At 37.4% G+C, this 19,697-nt stretch overlaps 1 protein-coding gene and 1 pseudogene across 1 annotated transcript in view; one reads left to right on the top strand and one right to left on the bottom strand.

The window, feature by feature from the left end:
* Window positions 1–19,697, top strand: part of LOC107672454 (serine/threonine-protein kinase LMTK1-like) — a 54,538-nt pseudogene that overhangs the window by 8,420 nt on the left and 26,421 nt on the right.
* LOC107672452 (brain-specific angiogenesis inhibitor 1-associated protein 2-like) overlaps window positions 15,997–19,697 on the bottom strand; it is a 137,348-nt gene continuing 133,647 nt past the window's right edge. The window contains exon 14 of the mRNA XM_016465644.1: window positions 15,997–16,030. Coding sequence (XP_016321130.1) covers window positions 16,012–16,030 — 19 coding nt within the window. The 3' untranslated portion in view covers window positions 15,997–16,011. The remainder of the gene's footprint in view (window positions 16,031–19,697) is intronic.

Raw genomic sequence — 19,697 nt, forward strand, 5'->3', positions numbered from 1 at the left:
CTAACGCACTTTACCTCAGTATTTCACGTTAATTCGCTGTTAAGGTTAAATAAAGACTCGCCAGAGGAGCTAACTTGCATTAAAGGGCAGCAGAACGTACAAATGTGTTTCTCGGTTTAACTAAGGTTTATTTCGTCTAATATAGGTGACCTTAACTTACTCACCAGTCGATGTTATCAGCCTTTTGGCGGCATTCCGGCCGTCAGTCAGAAAAAAGGCTCCAACTCCCAACATAAAAAATGACATGATGAATAATGTTAGTTTGCTGTTAAAAAGTGAAAACATCTTAAAATATTGCAGTTTTGCATAAAACAGAAATCATATACTAACTTTTTGTCGAGTTGACAAGTGCATTTCTCTTTTGTCCTTTTACAGCCACTTCCACCAAACAGTCAAAAAAGAACTCCCTTGCCATTGGTCAGTTTTTCGCGGGCAAGTTCACTACTGTAAATTGATTTACAGTAGTGAGGAAATACAGTAGTGACCGTATATTTTCCCATAATCCTTTGCGGTTTACAGTAAAATACTGTATACACATTTTACAGTATCTTACTGTACATATTACAAAAATCGGTTACAGTGTGTGGTGAGGGTTTCCTTGTATGATGTTGGTATGATCTTCAGGCTTTTAGAGGAAAATTATGTGTGTATTTCAAATTTTTTGAGTTTATTTATTGGCGTGTGTGTGCATTTGTTTGTGTTGAGGTATAAATGTGAGTTTCAGTTTTAAATTTGTTTCTAATTATATGTGTGTGTTTTGTCTTTGGATGTTGTTTTCTTATCTGTGTCACACATGTTGTTCCTGAGAGGGAATGGTCACAGAAAAACACATTGCCTGCCTCCTTCCTGGATGTGTCTTGACACACACACACACACACACGTTTACTTAGCTATCTAAATGGGGACATTCCATAGGCGTAATGGTTTTTCTACTGTACAGACCGTATATTCTATTGCCCTACACCAACCCTACACCTAAACCTACCCCTTGCAGGAAACTTTCTGCATTTTTACAATTAAAAAAAAACTTTGTTTACTTTATTTTTTATACCAGTTTTACAAATGAGGACGTCCCCAAAGGGAGGTTTTTGGAGATTTTGTCAGGTTTAGCTCACTTTTGGGTAAAAATTTGTCCCCAAAATGTGGTTAAGTAGGTACACACACACACACACACACACACACACTTAGAAACAAATTAGTGTTCTCATAAGTGTTTCCGTGGGGGCATGAAACAAACAGCAATGCAACGATACCCTGCACTAAAAATAAACGACTTTGAGTAATTAATTATGAATTATCTAGGGATGGAGACAACCCAACAAAGCTGGTGTTCTGGTCAAAGGATCTATTCCAAAACCTAGTGTGTTGGAACATGAACAGCATTTTAAGGCATCATAGATGCGTTCCCGACACAAAGTCAGTTTCAAACGATAAGCAAAATAATGACATTGCCTTTCAAGATAACTTTTACCAAATTATAAAGCAGCATGTATCATTCATTCATGGAGAAGGTAATGCAATTCAGTGAACTCAGTGAAAGAAATCCATCCAAAAATAGAAAAATTATATATTTACAATTAGGCTAACGCAATACCAAAACTTATTGATAAAATTACTAAATCTAATTAATAAAAAAATATACTATTTCATCCAATATTTGTTTTCTTTTTCTTTGCAGTTTTATGCTCAAAGGCTGTATATACAAACAGTTCATTTGGTATTAATTTGAATAGAAGAAAGTGCTGAAAGTGCTTGAAAGCCAATCGAACTTTACCAATTAGTAAAGTCATGCTTTTTTTAATGCTTAAGAAACAACATTTATGAGATAGGATTCGAAATATGTTATTTAAATATGAGTTTGGCAATCAGTTTTTGAGATTTTAATATTTCCTCATTCAAGTAGAAAGGAGCTGGTCTTGCATGTCTGAAATAGCTGCCCCAGAGGCATTGCAAATATGGCCGAAGGGTGAACTGATTTTCCTTGAAAGGGACATTTGTATTGCACTGTTAACTTATAGGATCATGCTAATGTCAAATTCTGTTGCAATCAATTTGAGTCGAGTTTGTTTCTTATCCTAAACACAAAAGAATATATTTTGAAGAAAGTTGGTAACCATAGAGTTGTTGGTAGCCATTGACTTCCATAGTACTCATTCCAACCTTTTAGTGACTGTTTGCCTTATTTACAAGAATTCATTCACAACCAGTAGATGTAAACAGCTCCAAAAGTAAAGCTTCTGAGAAGAGGCATTTGAGATTGCTTGCTCCCATCACCCGACAAGCCCCACTGATTACTGTGGTTCCCTTTCAGTCAGTCACGTTCGACGTTACGTCAGTCGTGACTGACGAATTGGGATCTTGCCCGAGAGCCCAATCACCTTCGAGTGTTAACTAAACAAGCCAATGACAGTTGGCGTGCGTGTTTCGCCACGCGCACCCCGCCCCGCAGCGCGGGTATAAAAGGAGAGCGCGTGCAAACGCACATCAGCTTTTCGCTTCGGAGCCGAGCCTTCTACAGGACGAATCTCCGCGAGTGTTTGGAAAACAGCTGACGTTGGTGTTACGGCGTGTCAGCGGGGGTTGCCATCCAGGCTGCTGAAACCTCGGCGGGCTGCAGCTTTCATTCTGCGGTCTCGCCGCGATCTCCCCTGGGCGCTTCAGCGCTCTCTAAAAGAGTAAATTTCCTTCAAAAAAGAGCAATTTCTAAAAGAGCTCCACGAGCGACGGGCGTCTTTTTAAAGATGGTTTCCCGCTCGTGCGTTTCTGGATGTGGTCGTTTCCTGGCTTCATCTGACGGTCACGATCGCTGTATCTCGTGCTTGGGCTTTCAGCACGCTGAAGCAGCGCTCGTGGATGAGTCATGTTCTCATTGCGGGAACATGACCATCGCGATGTTGCGGTCCAGATACCTCCTCATCAAGAACGGGGGGGTATCCCCCTTGCCATGCCCCGTTCTAGCTCTCTTGGAGGGCTACTTCGGTTCATGGTCAGGATGATCTGAGGATCACGGTGAGAGCTTCCCTGTCGAGTACGTCTCCGCGGGCCTCTCATTCCTCCAGCACATCGCACCACCTGGTGTTCCCGGACTCCTTTGTTCCCGTTTTTTTCTGTTCCGCCACTGGCTACCTAGCCAGTGGTACCCAAAACCTCAAAAGAAGAGCAGTTTCCTGTTTCTCCGGGTCCCAAGAGGGCGGGGATGGCGGTGCACGAGACCCGGTCTCCACACGGCCGTCCCCCTCAACGAGGGTTACACAAGTAACCGAGACGTTACGAGAACTATGGGTTGCCATCTGTGCTGAACTAGTGGTTCTGCGCTTTACATGCAATGAAAAGAGCCACTTGCCATTTACCAGCACCCTCATTCAACCTTCACCAAGAAACATTCCTTCTCCGAATCACCACATGGTTCAATGTCTTCATTCTTTCAGCCGCTTCAACACCCAATAGCAATTTGGCAATATATCGCTCTCTCACTCTCTCGGTGGTTTTGTCGTCTCACTCACTCAGTGGTTGACAGAAGGCAGCTGTCAGCATCAATTGTTCTCTAGGGCAGTGAACAGACCACAGCACTTTTCCACTGATTCAGCATTGACTGTTTAATGAAAGGATGTTTTTTGTTTACTCGTGTGTGTTTGTGTGTATTTCTGAATAGGCCATGATAAGGCTCTCTTGGAATCTCTACACTTTTTCACATGTTCTGCTGTGATTGTGGCGAGAAATGTGTGCAAATATGATCAAATTTGTTAAACAGAGCGGAGCGTAAAATATTATTGATAACTGAATGCATTACCGAATCTGTGTCATACAAATAGCACTGCATAGGAAACTCCTCTCACAATTGTTTCCATTAGTGCTTGCAAATAGCATGTTGCTAAGCTAACTACGTGAGAAATATATGAAAGTACAGCTAGGGCTGGGCGATATAACTAAAAAATGTATCAACGGTATAATGTTTCATATCATTCGGTATCGATAATTTTTGACATTTTTTAACCTTTTTTTAAAACAAAGAGCAATAGAATTTTTTTTTTTATTTAACCACTGTATTTTTAAATTAACCCAATTTATTGAGACAAACAACAAATATTTTTTTGTTTAAACAGTGAAACACAATAAAAATTAAACAAATATCTAATTTCTAATGTTTTATATGCCGATTAAATAGGTCTTAAGGAAACTTTTGGCTTAATTGTCTCCTGAGGCCACAGGAGGGCGCCATTCACTCAGATTGTATTTAAAAACATATGAGACGCAGTGAAAAGGGATAAACCTCCACAAATTCGCGACGTGTTTTCTAAAAATTTAAACTGTTTTAACTTTGCATGGCTACATCTCTTGTGTGAGACGCGAGTGCAGCAGTCGTATTTGTCCGTCTAAAAAATGCACTGAATATGCGTTCTGTGTGAATGGCTTGGTTTCGGTTTTAACCTAATCAAGATCTTCTCCACATTGAGCTTCTATATTTCTCTAATATTTTGAATGCATAATGCAGCAACTGCGCGTCTCGTGGGCTAGACTAACAAAACATTAAACTACAACGTCACTTACATCATCATCGCATCTTGTGCTCCACTGATGATGCTCCCTGACGCACTCCTAACATTTGATTGTACTATTTTTGCATTCAAATGCAAATGTTTATTTTAAATTCGACTAATATTCATTTTTTTTATTCACAATCTCCTCATCACAGGCAGGCACTGCACTCAATTCAGCAGGTGTTCGTGTTTGTGCGTGCTGTCTGCGTCACTCGGAGCACGTGCCTATATCGTGCACTATATCGAACATTTTTTATATCGTTATCGAAGAAGGTGTACCGTTGATAAATATCGATACCGTTTTATTGCCCAGGCCTAAGTACAGCACACATAAACGATGAATATATAAATATGTGCTATGCAGTTTCCTCTCAAAATAAACACACAACAAAAATGACAGCAGTGAGAAAGCAGCAGTTAAGAAAACATCTGATGGAGCAACAAAGCAATGTGGATATGTTTGCACCAGTTCTGCAGTTCACCAGCATCATGTCGACAGATGAATTGATTAAAATTACACTGTTATGATAGTTTGATTCTGAAGTTTATTTGAGACTGTGGACTATATACAGTAGATTAATTATAGATTGAATTAATCCCTTTTCTTTAGTACTTATAGTACAAATAGTACTTTTGGCATTAACCTAAACATAAGTAGAGGCTTAAAAATAAGAGAGGCTTTTGGGAGTGTGCGTAAATGTCACATACTTTTGACTTTCCCGGCCAAAATGTCCCGAGCCTTTTTCATAAATATCAGTCTATACAGGCTTTCACAGAGTGAAATTATTTTTTGTTACAAACTGTTTACACATTGGCAATAAAAAAGCGATTAATGCATGAAAATTCTTGTATTTTCATGTATTGCCCCTTTAAGGCTGAAGACTGATAAATGAACAATATTAAAATGAAAAGTTCATTAATTTGAGATCTGCTAGATTACATTTACAAGTGTTATTAAATTATTAGTGTTTTTCAAAGATTAACTTTAAATGACAAACAGGAGCATTTTTTTCAGTGTATGTTTTTCCATCCTATGATGCCCACGTACTCTAAAATTTCAAATTAAAAATTTTAAAATTTTATATTAAAATGTAATATTTAATATAATTTTTTGGGTAATTATTTGTGAAATTTGCTAGCAATTTCTATGTGAAAATAGTTTAAAAGCCATTATTTTCGGTAGGCATTTCACCATGTTTTATAACAGAGCCAGACTTTTCCCTCTCGATGTTCCCTAAACTCCAAGAAGGCCAAACTGGGACAAATGTGAATCACTCCCCCCATCCCACCCCACCCCATACTAGGCCCAATATTCTTCCCTAAATGTCACTTGTCCTGTTTTCCCGTTGTCTCAGCTAGAGTCTGGTGCACTCTGCTCTATATCAGTGTGTAAAGGTCAATACTGTCGTGGAGCTGAACGAGTACCTCCACTAGCGTTTCAGTGCTCATCGTTTATTCTCTGATTCCCACTGATACAAGCTTATCCACTGAAGCAAATGGAGCTGGGTCTTGTTTTTTAGTGCGAGAGAGGGGAACAATGTGCTGCCCGTCCAGATGACCCCAAGCAACATTGTCTGAGGAATAATGTTCCCTGCCTGAACTGGTTTGGTTGTTGAGGTTAAAAAACTAAAACTATGAAAATAGTTTTTGGTAATTGAAATAAAGTTAATTATTAGATAAAACCTTAGAATCTATAAAAAAATCTCAAAATGTTGACTTGGCAACTAAATAAAAAAAGTAGAAGAACTAAAATGACTAAAAATAATGAGTAACATATAATAACTTGAAAACAGAAAAAAACTCATTCAAAACATTCAGTATAATAGTTTATTAAATAACACTAAAATAATGCTGTTCTGGAAGAATGCAACCCTCACTTACTAGACTTTTTATTGCAGTAGTGTCAAGATTGGCACAACACCAACTCTGCAAAGCTTTCAGCACCTGGTCACAGAAGTGAAAGGCATTGTGTGACTTTGTATGCGTGCCTTTAAAGTGTACAAACATGAGGAAAAGAACAGCTCAGCTGGAAACTTATACTGTGCTGAGACAGGAGGAGGAAGAGTGCGTGTACATGAGAAAAACGGCAAGAGAGAGATGGAGGCTAAAAATAGGGACACAGGTGGCCCTCCCTCCCTTCTGTGCTTTCTTCCTATCAGGCATCAACGCGATTGTTAAAATACGCTCTTTCGCAGACAGTGTCCACTCCTAGCAGAGGACGAGGTGATAAATTATTGATGCCACAACAATGTTGTGCCACGGCCTCATAAAGCCCAGCTCTCTTCTTGAAGGCCTCCTGCCTGATGAGTTTTAGAATTAATGTCCATGTCTCTGGGGAATCATATGTCTTTTGGACAACACCTACTACTGAATTCAAGGTTGTTTTTTGGTAGTTTCTTTATAAGCATTCATCTGCAGAGAGTCAGAGTGTATCAAAGAAATACAAAAGAGCTGCTTGAAGAGTGCCAACAACGGCGTACTTAAAAAAGCAGTACTTAAAATTAAAGTCCTGGTGGGGCATTGTATTGTAAAGTAAAACAGTATGTGTCATAAAAAGACAAATCTCAATGCTTTTGTATGCCTTGTTGAATATAACAACAGCGCTTTGTAGTCATGACCTAGACGGCACTGCTCCATCAGCTTTCTTATTTATTCACGTTTACCCATTATATTCTCTCGACTTCATCTAGCTAACCTCTTGTTTGATAATGTTGTGGAAAATGGATGATGGTCTACTTTTCTTCCTATTTTTGATGTGCGGTTTTGTTAAATTCACTTGCCGCTTCAATCCCAGTTTCAGTAAATCAGCTTGACTTGCTTATTTCCCCTTTTCCCATCTCACTTGACTTTGCCTCGCTTTGCTTCCTACCCTAAAAATTCAACTTTTTTTCTAAGATAAAATATGGCAAAGTAATAGTGACATTGTTTTGTTTACATATAGGAAATGTAGGCAAAAGTCAATGTAGATGTTGCTTTCCCCTTTTCTTGAATTACATAAGTATACAAGCCTGTTTCCCATTAAAAGTAAAAAATAAAATGGTAAATGTGAGAATAAAAGTCATATTGTGAGATTTATAATGACATTTAGAAAATACAGTATAAGGTTGTACTTAATTGGTAGATATAAACTTGTAATCATGTATACATATAGCCACAATAAAATAATGTTACAATTGCACTTCTGCCCATGCACAAACAAACAAACAAATAAATAAATTGGGGATTAGTCAAAACATTGATCATAAAAATAAATGTTCTTGAACATCAAATCAGCATATTAGAATGATTTCTGAAGGATCATGTGACACTGAAGACTGATGTAATGATGCTGAAAATTCAGATTAGCATCACAGAAATAAATTACTTTTTAAAATATATAATGTTATCTTAAATTGTAATAATATCTCACAAGCCTTGGTAAGCATAAGAGATTCTTACCAACCCCAAAGTTTTAAACAGTAATATACATAGCCATAATAAAATAATTACAGTTACCTTTTATATAGGTGAAAATAGGCTCATACATTTGTGACCTTGGGGTAATCCAAAACTAACTTAAAGAAATTAGATTGTTATGTTATTATCATCATATTAAGATATTAAGCTACTGATATTAGTAATATAAAAGCTTTTTAAGTAAGCCCCCATCAGTGATGATTAAACGTAAAGCAGCCACATTGCACCACTGTGAGTGTCCTGTGCGGTTAGAGGACGTTCACACGCAGGTTAAGCTGAGCGGTTCTGCACCTGAGGTTCTCTGCAGTCACTGTGTGTTATTAGCAGCACCTCTTGCATTGTCTTTCATCAGAATACAGCAGTGGTACCACAAACACCACAAAGGCTTTGTCGCCGCAATGTATCTAGTCATGAACCTCTCTTGTGACTCATGAGCTCACTATCGAGGCAGTGACATGGGTTTGTTAGGACAGCTGAAGATTTAGAGCTTTTTCCTCTCGATACCTATCTGTTATTTCTCTCGTTTCTTCCGTTGCCCCTTTTCAATAGCAGAGAGTGCTAAAACTGCAACCTTAAGTATCCATCTCAAGTGTCCATCTTTGGACAGCTTTGCAATAAAGAGGATCTGGATGCTCATAAAATCAAGTGCTGTGTGTCACGTACTCACTACAGTTAAATACACTTGTCACTCTTAATGCTTTGTTTGTTTACAGGAGTGACAGCTGCATTTTGCAGTTGTATTTACTCCCAAAGATTCAGATTGACAACCTGAAAAACTATTTTTACTAAGACATTACTAGTAAATTACACGTATAGTTAGAAGGAAATTGCAAGTATCATTGAATTAAACATGAAATGAAATTTTTAAATAAAAAGACTGAAATAGTATTTTCTTGTAAAAAGTACTTCAGTAATATTTGATTGAAATAGTTATTTTGGACATACTATGACCACCCATTTTGCATTTTATTTATCGGTATTAATAAAAATTTTGCTAATTCTTACCTTGAGCTCATGGATTTAATTAGAACATCACATCCACTCTGTTGGTCTCATACAGCCTAGCCGGAAAAAAAAAGCTCACATAATTCAATGCACCTGAAGCTCGAAACAGGTCTGGAAATACTGCATATGAATATTGTTGGACCTCCACATAGCTTTCGTACTACTCTATTGGAAATTAATGAATTCCAGTTTGTTGTTTGTGTCGGCTATAGGGGTCATTCACACAGGATGCAATATTGCAGTCCATTTGCTTCATATTTTTTCTTCAAACCATGACAGTCGCTGGAGTGATAGGAAACAGACATATCAAGCTTGCGTAGGCAGAATCATTTACAAGTACTTGTGAAGAATATGTCTTGGTCCGTTACTCTCCAGAGAACTTAATGTACAAAAACCTCCTTTATAGATGGCAGCTATTATACGTCTTTGGTTGCTAATATTATGTTGGTCTAAAGCTAACTAACACCAGGTGGCTGAACCTGAACCTGTTGACATCCAAGTTTATAGTTCAAAGCTGCAAGACCAACCCTGGTTATTAGTGCAAGTCTTCACAGTTTTGGGTACGTGTCAGTCATTTATGGTGATGTTCCTGTGTTTTTAATGTGGGAGCGAGATGTCTTAGAATTGGTATGATCATCAAATATTAGTGGAAGGGAAACACTGCCAGGTTCCACAGTTACTGTACAATGAAATATGTGTAAAATGCTGGTTTAATATATACTATTTCCAGTTCATTTCCCCTTACTTTTTGTGAAGTCGTTTTTTTGGAAACCTTAATGAAAACAGCAGCAAAACTAGAAAAGTGTTTTTTGGGTTCAGTGGCAAGACCCACAAAAGAGGATAAACTAGTAAGAGAATTAGGTTTGGAGGGAACCGTGTCTAATGAAATCCTATGTGAGAGGAGTGAGTCACACTGCTTTATGATGCAGTGAACAGGATGTCTCATCTCCCCAGTGACTGCTGCCCCCTCCTTCCTTCCATCTATTCACTCACCTTCAACTATCAACTCATTATTTTTCTCTATACACTCCACAACTCCAACTTTATCAGCTGTTGTCTGCTCATCTTTAAAGGTGAAAGTAATTTGTGTTCTACTAGCGTTAATGTGAATACATTTGCTCATCACCCTCATGTTGTTCCAAACCCATAAGTGTTTGGTTTATCTTCGAAACACAATAAGGATATTATTAATTAAATGTGGGTGACTAAAAGTCCATTCCACCAAATTTTCGATGATTCAAAAAGTTAATACAGACATCCTAAATGTCATTCATATGAAGTGAGTGATTTAGTCAAATTCAAGTCAAGACGTCACATGTATTTCCATAGTGCTTTATATAACACTGGCTGTTTCAAAGCAGATTCACAGCAGTAAACAGGAAAATAATGGTGGTAGTGTTGTGAAGAAAAGAAGACAATAGTATCATTATTCAGATCAATTTGTGTTGATTCAGTTTAGTTCAGTCACAATGTCAATGCTGCAAAATTCATCAGTCATGAAACATTATAGTTGACTGCAGAGGACAATAGTGCAGACAAATCAAAGATATTACCCAATATTATGAGTCTTTTAAAGGGGTCATATGATGCGATTTCAAGTTTTCCTTTCGCTTTGGAGTGTTACAAGCTGATAGATAAGATCCCTGAAGTTGCAAAGACTAAAGTCTCAAATCCAAAGAGATATTCTTTATCAAAGTTAAGACTCTGCCACACCCCCCTAAAACGGCTCTTTCTAACACGCCCGCACATATCTACCTCACTATGTGGAAATATTAGCATAATGCCGCCCAAATGTTCACGCAAAGAAAGAAGGCGTGGTTTCAGTAACCGCAGTTAGTGTTGAAGCAGCATGTCAGGGAGATGCTGTGTGTTTCTAGGCGAAAGCAAAAGCACATTATTTGGCCTTCCGAAAGTAGATGCATTTAGGAATCTTTAAGATTACTTACAACAGAACAGCAATGCATTTTATGGACGACCGTTTCGTGAACCTAGGAGAGGAGGTAATTCTGACTTTGCTATGACAATCTGGCGCTTCTGAATCAGCGACTGTAAGTATGTTTTGTTACTAGTTTAAGTATTTGCTATTGACTGTTCAAATGCGGAGTTTTGCGCATGGTGTGTGTGTGTGTGTGAGAGAGAGAGAGCGCGAGAGAGATAGTGAGAGAGAGAGAGAGAGAGAGAGTGCGAGCGAGCGAGAGAGAGAGAGCGCGAGAGAGAGAGAGCGCGAGTGAGCCGACTCTGTTCCTCTTTCGGGCTCTGTCTTTACATTTATTTTGAAAGCTGAAGCTCACGATTATGGTAAGGGGCGTTACATTTCCGACGAGTGCTTGCGGTGTTCGGCCAATCACAATGCACTGGGTCAGCTGGCCAATCAGAGCAGACTGCGCTTGTCGGAAGGAGGGACTTTGTAGAAAAAGAAGCGTTTGAGAGAGGCGGGGCATAGAGGACCTACAATAATGTACAGTATTTGAAAAATAACGTGTTTTTTGAACATTAAAGCATGTCAACATATTCTGTTACACCAAATACACCAAATAATGATCTTTAAAAAAGCATCATATGACCCCTTTAAACCAAGTTTTCTTAGCGGAAATGATAACTTTATAAACACTCTTTATGAACAGATTTAATTGATGAATTAACATACAAAGAACTTGTCAAATATAGTAAATGGAAGCAGGGACATATAATTACAGGACATATTTGCTTGATGCTTAAAACCAATGAGGTTTATTCTCACGCCTTACCAAAACATGGTTGAGCTTCCCTTTATCATGTTTGATGTACATTGATCAATGTTTATATATGAATAAAAGTAAACTTTTTGGAGCATCAACTGGGTAGAGAAATCTCTCGGGTTTCATTAAAATGTCTTAATTTGTGTTTAAAAGATTTACAAAAAGTCTTATGGGATTAGAACGACATGAGGGTGAGTAAATGATGACAGAATTTTCATTTTTGGGTGAACTATGCCTTTAACATACTGCCTTTTGGTTATTACTGTATATAGTATGCATGATCGGACATGTTTCCAAAGCACCCCATTTACCATTCAAACCTCAAGGAATGAATGCAATAACTCCAAAATAATATGACATTAATTGCATTAATGTTAGCTTTGTACTTTTCGCGATTGTAATTAGGCTTCAAAATTCATAAAAGTTGTGTTCATTTGTGCCTTGATGAACTAAATGTAGAGTTTATTTTCTGCAATGCAAATTTATGTTTATTAATATACCAATCAATATTTATTGTTTAAATTAACATTCATTAAGACAACTGGCTTTGGTGTTGCTGCGAACATGCAGATACTATGCATACCGCATTTTGCAGAAGTAGTCTGATAGTATGCGATTCTGAACACCTATGTCTACATGCGACATCCTTCTCTTATTTTAAAACGACAGGGAAATGTTGTATCACAGAGCCCAGGTGAGCCAACCTGTGTGTGTTTAGGACTCTGTGAGAATGTTGGGTGCGAGAGGGAAACCTGATGAAAGAGAGAGAGGAAAATAGAAAGAGCAGCTGTTAATGCATCAGCAGAAATGTGTCATCATTATGAAAGGTGGGGGCTGAGGAGAGATTTGACAAAAAGCGAAGTGCAATACAACATGACGGGTCAGCCAGCCTGTTACCATGGAGACGCAGGAGTGGGTGGGAGAAATGCTTTCGTACACCCAACACGTTGCTGACCGTGTCTCTGCATGTGGTGTTGTGTATACACACATGCTCCGCTGCTCCTGGGTCACATTGCCTCTGTTCCAAAACCCACTGAGATGCCTACATAGACAGCTTTATTAAGGCGTCATAGCTGTTCTCCCGATGTAAAGACTGTTTTGGAATGCTGAATTGCTTTTTTTACCTCATTTTGGCAAATTCTAAAACAGCAATGCATGTATCATTTGTGAAGTCAATCCATAGTGCATTGTGGTCCAGTGAAATAAAAAAAATTCAAGATAGCAGATAAACTGAGTATAATTCATTTAATGGTTAAAAGTATTGATAAAAATAGTTCAGAGTAATTAAAATTCACTATTGACCCAATCTTTGTTTATTTTTGTGCTTACTGCGCCATTAGCTTAGCAACATGCTAGCACCAAACTATTGAAATCAATCGCGAGTCGAGTCAACTGTGCAGTTCGTCTGAGGAGTGCTATGATTCAGAGCTGCATTGCCGTTCAAAAGTTTGGGGTTGGAAAGATTTTGTCATTTTTTTTAAAGCAATCAATACTTTTATTCAGCAAGGACCCCTTCAATCGTGACAGTAAAGGCATTTATAATGTTACAAAAGATTTCTGTTTCAAAAAATGCTGCACTTTTGAACTTTGTATTCATCAAATAATTCTGAAAAAAATGTATGATGGTTTCCACAAAAATATTAGTGTTTTCAACATTGATAATAATGAATGTTTCTTGAGCAGCAAATCAGCATATTGAAATTATTTCTGAAGGATCATGTGACACTGAAGACTGGAGTAATTCAGCTTTGCATCACAGAAATAAATTACATTTGACAATATATTCAAATAGAATATGGTTATTTTAAACTGTAATATTTTTCACAATATTACTGTATTTTGCAGCTTTGGTGATCATAACAGGCTGAGCATAAAAACATTAAAAGCTCTACTAATCCCAAACTTTAAAATGGTATTGGATGTCAATCTATTTAAGTTAGGATGCTCCCTTAAAAGACAGCTGCCTTTGTAGGTAGTATACAGCAGGGCACATTACTAGGTTTCGAAACAGAGCTGTTTCTGTTTTCTTGTATTTGTGTTTATACCTTTTATCCCATGTCTATTTTCGTTTTGAGGCACTGGCCTTACAACCCACATGACCCCTGACAGACATCATGTGTGGAACACGGTGTCCACAGCGACATGTGTCAGCATATCAGCAAAACAAGCCACTTCCTCCATTTCAGGACACATGGCCATTGTGGTGCAGAGTTTTGCAGATCAGGATGTTCATGTCCTTTTTCAACTGAGAGAGAGAGCACATGCATGTGTCTTTGTGTGTCCCCTGCTGACAGCAGGATTACAGTGAAAGTCAGATTAAATCTCATTGGTCCAAAATGTGACACCTGCCCCTGCGGTGTCCTTGTAATGACAGTGTGAAAAGGCCTAAATGCTTTTGGCCCGAGTCCCATTGCTTCTCCTTCATTTGCATACAAGCAATCAAACTGGGCAGCTGGGAGGCATGTTTAAACAGCCTCAATTTTACAGCGAGGGGGCATTTCAAATTTCACCCCCTACTTTTTGGGAGATAATCATTATCTGGCGCCATTTTACCAATCTCTGCTCTATCAGGTAGGACTAGTGGGTATATGTCAGTGTAATTCATGAACCAAGCTAATAGGTTTGTGTTCTCAGGTTGTTCCTATGCCTCTGGATTATTATGTTCATGAATGATCTTTTTCAATTTAAATTTCATGTTTTTTTTTCAGGTCTTTTTCTCATAAAAAGCTAGAGTGCTTTATGAATGAGTCTTAAAACCTTGAAATGGTTTAGCTTTGATTAACACAAGCTCAAATATTTTCATGTTTCTCTACATAATTCATGCTATAATTTCACGCTCTTGTCAAACTACTCTAACTCAAACGTACCAATTTGTAGAGTTTAAATAAAGATAGAAAGCTTCACGTTGGTGACACTGAAGTCTTGCAACCGTGGTGTAGCTCGTTTATAACCTAACTTTAGATTTTTACTTTGGACAATTGTGTTTAGCATTTAAAATTAATAAGTTGTTTTTATGCATGAAGATTATTTTGATAAACATGTAAGAATCATAAATGTTTGTTGGTCACAGAGCTTATTTTCTACATTAATCTAAAAGCCAATGGAAAAACCTATTGTTAAGGGAATCTGTGATGCGAACTTCTGGATTGGCCTACAAAAATACGCCATCACTGCAGCTCTCTACTGTATGTCTTTAGAAGACTTGTGAGACAGGGCACAAGTTGTATTGACTTTTATGGTACCTTTGTGGTCCTTTCTTGTAATTTGTAATAAATTCAGTGTGAGAAAATGAGCAGCATGGTCATTCTGCAAAATATCTTTTTTTTTCTAAGGTTTTGATTGCCACAGGAGTGTGAAAAATAACCTTGCGTTTATATGGAATATCCATTTAAGATTGCATTATATTTTCTCAATATAATTTAATCATCAATATTCATTAATATACAGCTCCTTTGCATACCATCCCATTTCCTGAATTTGCTTTGACATCCATATCACTGTCTCTCACTTCATTAACTGATAAAACGGTGCAATTTGCGTTTCATTCTGAATAACAAGTGTCATCATCTCATATCTAGGTTTTTTTAACCCTATACTGTATCATCATGCAGACTGCATCTCAGTGATTCACCGCAACAAGAAAAGCAGATTTATCTTAAATTAGCCCTGGTTTCGTCATGTTCCTTCATAGACAAGTGATCTATTCAAATGTGATGCCCACCAAATCAAATTACTGACAGCAACCGCATGCTTCTTCAGATGCTGTTATGAAACATTTAGATAACCTGCGTTATTCTCTTAGCAGCTGTTAATAGCTCACGATAGTCTCTTCATTCATAAAGACAAAGAGATTATGATATGTTATTTTCTTTGTAATGGTTGTCATGTTTTATATCGGGCGTTTTAAAGTTGTATATTTAAGAATGAATGAATGACTAACAAAGTAAATAGGACAATTTTGAGTTCATGCAGACTTTAAAGCTATATTTGAGCCATAAATAAATTGAAAAAAATTATGGATTGTTTAGGAAAACCTTTAAAATCTTTTTGCTTTGGATCTGTTTATGCGCTAGAAGTGACATAAGTGACACATTTGACCTTAAAACTTTGTCACTGACTGTTTATGCACTGATATCCGAGGTTTGGAGAGCAGAGTTTGATACTAAATGTCTGTTTGTGCACCCCAGGTGGCTCCCCGTTGAGTGAGCTGTCATGGCCGTCCTCTCTGGCGGTGGTTGCTGTCTCCTTCTCCGGCCTCTTCGCGTTTGTCTTCCTCATGCTCGCCTGCCTGTGCTGCAAGAAAAGGGACATCAGCTTCAAGGTGAGATCTCAGTCCTCATTAGTCATTTCATCCATCAAAATGGCCCTCCAAATTAAAGGAAGATGAGAAATTAATGTCTTCTCCAGCACCTCATCCTAATTTTTTATAGGCACGTCACTCAGTTCACACAGTCTTTTTTTACAACAAGCTATTATCATTTTTGTTTGATGTCACCTTGTTTTTTTCTAGAAGTACATCATGTCATTCAGCCTGTTAGGTTTGATTTGCCTTTCTAGTCATGTACGCATGTACCAACACAGCCTCACAAAGAAAACGTCAATCTTCAGCACTTTTTTTCTGTGCAAAACACAAATGTCTTTGCGTTCCTTTTTACTTCAAGGATTAAAGCTTCCATTTTCTTCTGCCCATTTTTTTGTTTTATCTACTTCTGAACTGTGCATTCTTCAAACACATGATAACCTGAAGACAAATTAAACAATCTGTGAGACTGAAGCATCATAGCACAATTAGTCTGACTAGTGACTGTTTTTTTATAGACTCTGTCCAAAACCTTGTCAGATTCTTCCTTAGGCAGCATTTCTTGATCCAAAGCTGTTTAAAAGGTTGGCAGGATCTTGTCTCCCAAGATTTCTTGCTGAAGTCAAAATCTCAAGCAGTATTGCATGTATCCTTTGTGGAGATGGCAGTCTCGGTGAAGATGGTGGACAAAGCAAGATAAATCATTGTAAATGTAGGTCAATCATGACAACTCTCTGAAGATTTTAGCATGGTGATGGATATGACAATGTTAATGTATTTGGTCTTGGCGGAACAGATCTGCTACGCTGCTGCTGAATTGCTGCTGCAGTTGTAGATTATTGCTGCTGCTGCAAGCAAGTACAGGAACTTGCTACTGCCAATGCATATGGCGATACGGTGCCATGAGTATTTAAGACATACTGCTGCTGCACAAATAGCATGTAAAATAACCCGTAGCAGATCTATACAGGTGGAGCTGGGGAAGGTGGAGGGTTTCAGAGAAACTCTGAGAGCGCGCTGCAGGAATCTCAAGTGAAAGCTTGCCAGCCATATAAATGCAAGGCAGTAAGCTCATTGGCTGCATATGCAGCATGAACCAATCAGAGTGTGCCAAGTCGTTTAACTCTCTGAATATCATCAGTTACGTTAACAACCCATCAGAATGCGCCATCTAGAGTTTCCTGACTGGACTATATATTTATAAGTCATGCAACGCACAAATGTACTGATTAAAAAATACTGTAGATACTGCAGATGCACTGATATCAAAATTCAGGATGATAACTAGCCCATAATTACTTTGATGCTATGGCAGAAATGAAAACTCTAAACCATTTGGTTTAAATACATAACAAACAAAACAGTAAAAACAACAATCACTGATTTTAAATGCTACGATTGAATTTAGGCATCACAAGAATATAATGTACAGTATGAAAATGGATTCATATTGGGATTTTCTAAAGATTGCATTTAAAAGTGTTAATAATTTGAATGTTTTCAAAGATACATTTTAAGTATGTACAATTAAAAATCAGCCAGTGTACACTACCATAAAAGTTTGAGGCCAGTAAGATTTAATTTTTTGAAGAAATTAATACTTTTATTCAGCGAGGACACATTAAATCGTACAGTAAAGACATTTAAAATGTCACAAAATACTTATATTTAAAATAAATGCTTTTAAACTTTGTATTCATCAAAAAATCCTGAAAATGTATTATATTTTCCACAAAATCTTTAAGCAGCAGAAGTATAAGAACAAGTATAATAAATGTTTCTTGAGCAGCGAATCAGCATATTAAAATTATTTCTGAAGGATCATGTGACACTGAAGACTGGAGTAATGATGCTGAAAATTCAGCTTTATGTTAACAAAATGTATTCAAATAAAAAACTGTTATTTTTAATTGTAATAATAATTCACACTATTACTGTTTTACTGTAAAACATTAACAAATCTGACTGATACCAAACTTCCAAACTGTATTGTATATCTAGTATACGGATACAAATAAATAAACAACAACAATAACAAAAAATGCATGGCATTCGTTTCAGTCAGGATGCTGCATTATAAGACAGTTGTCCATTTAGGCAGCACTGCAGCTCACTAGGTGTAGGAACAGAGCCATAGCATTTCTTTGTGAAGTATGGCACATGTAAACCCAGCACGGCTCTGATGCATGGGGCGATTCTGCTCAGGTGGCTGAAGCCTCTGCCTAATAGAAATAGGTTTTGCTCAGCAAGAACAAAAATTAGAAGGGAACATGGATGTTTGACAGACGGGGACAGAGGGATAAGTTGTTATCAGATTTGGTTTGGCACACACAGTTGAGGATTAATGTATCAGAATAAGCGAGCTGTTTATGTGCACATGCACTGCAGCAGTGGGAGAATGGCACATCAGAGGAAGCGTCGCAGCTCACAGCCACAGGCCGTTAATATGCTGCCTGTAAAGCCGCGTGCCTGGGCTGTCTGTTTTTAATAGGATCGTCTGCTCTAAGTGACTGTGAGTGGGTGGATGGTTTGTCCATGTCTGTCCCACACTGGGCTGTCTGTGGCAGACTGTGAACGTGCTTCTAGTCCACGAAGTCACAGTGGCACAGATAATTAGCATGGCATTTGGTGTTCTGTGGAAATCACAGGGATGCCACCCTGTGGAAAGCATGTCCGTGTTTGTATGGTCGTTCAGACAGAAAACAAGCTGACCCCTATAGACTGACCTGGAGGAAGGCAATGGAAAACATGGTCGAGATTGCTATGCTATTCGTTGTTGTGTAGAAAATATCTAGCCTTACTTGCTCTTTCTAACTCATTAAGCCATAGCATAAGCCTGTAACTGCCTGCATGAAGAATGTACATTAGTACATTCTAAGCTTAAATGTGACAGCAAAAAAAAAACGGCCCTGTTAGTGAGAGTGTATTATAGGCCTGTATGTGCCTATATAGTAAACCTTAACGTAATTGTAGCAAGATACTTCCCACAACAGGGGAATTTCAATAGTCCAAAACAAGCATCGCAAACAAAATATAAATGCATGATTAATTTTAACTAATTCATTAATCTAAATATTTATATAAATAATATGTAGACTTGTAGAATATCATTTTTTTTCTGACTAAAATGGGCAATACTATAGCTCCTGAGTCCTGAATAATATAATATAATATAATATAATATAATATAATATAATGACAATATAATATGCACACATCACTGTTGTGCCTAATTTGAACTAATTAATTAATCTAAATATTTATTTAAAGATGATAATATAATATTATATAATGTAATTAATATAATAATATTGTCCCTAATCTTAACATATATTTGCTAATTAATTAATCAAATAATTTATTCACTGAAGTGTAGATTAAGAAATAATTTTGGAAATTGTTGATACTGTTTAATCACAGCAAGTAATATTTACATTTACATTTACATTTAGTCATTTAGCAGACACTTTTATCCAAAGCGACTTACAAATGAGGACAATAAAAGCAGTCAAAACTAACAAAAGAGCAACAATATATACAGTAAGTGCAAATGACAAGTCTCGGTTAGCCTAACGCAGTACACGTAGCAGGGTGTATATATATATATATATATATATATATATTATACACACACATAGAAAAAAAAGTAGATAGAATAGA

This window comes from Sinocyclocheilus anshuiensis, unplaced genomic scaffold (genome assembly GCF_001515605.1).
Source record: "Sinocyclocheilus anshuiensis isolate Anshui unplaced genomic scaffold, SAMN03320099.WGS_v1.1 scaffold1430, whole genome shotgun sequence".
NCBI lineage: Eukaryota > Metazoa > Chordata > Actinopteri > Cypriniformes > Cyprinidae > Sinocyclocheilus > Sinocyclocheilus anshuiensis.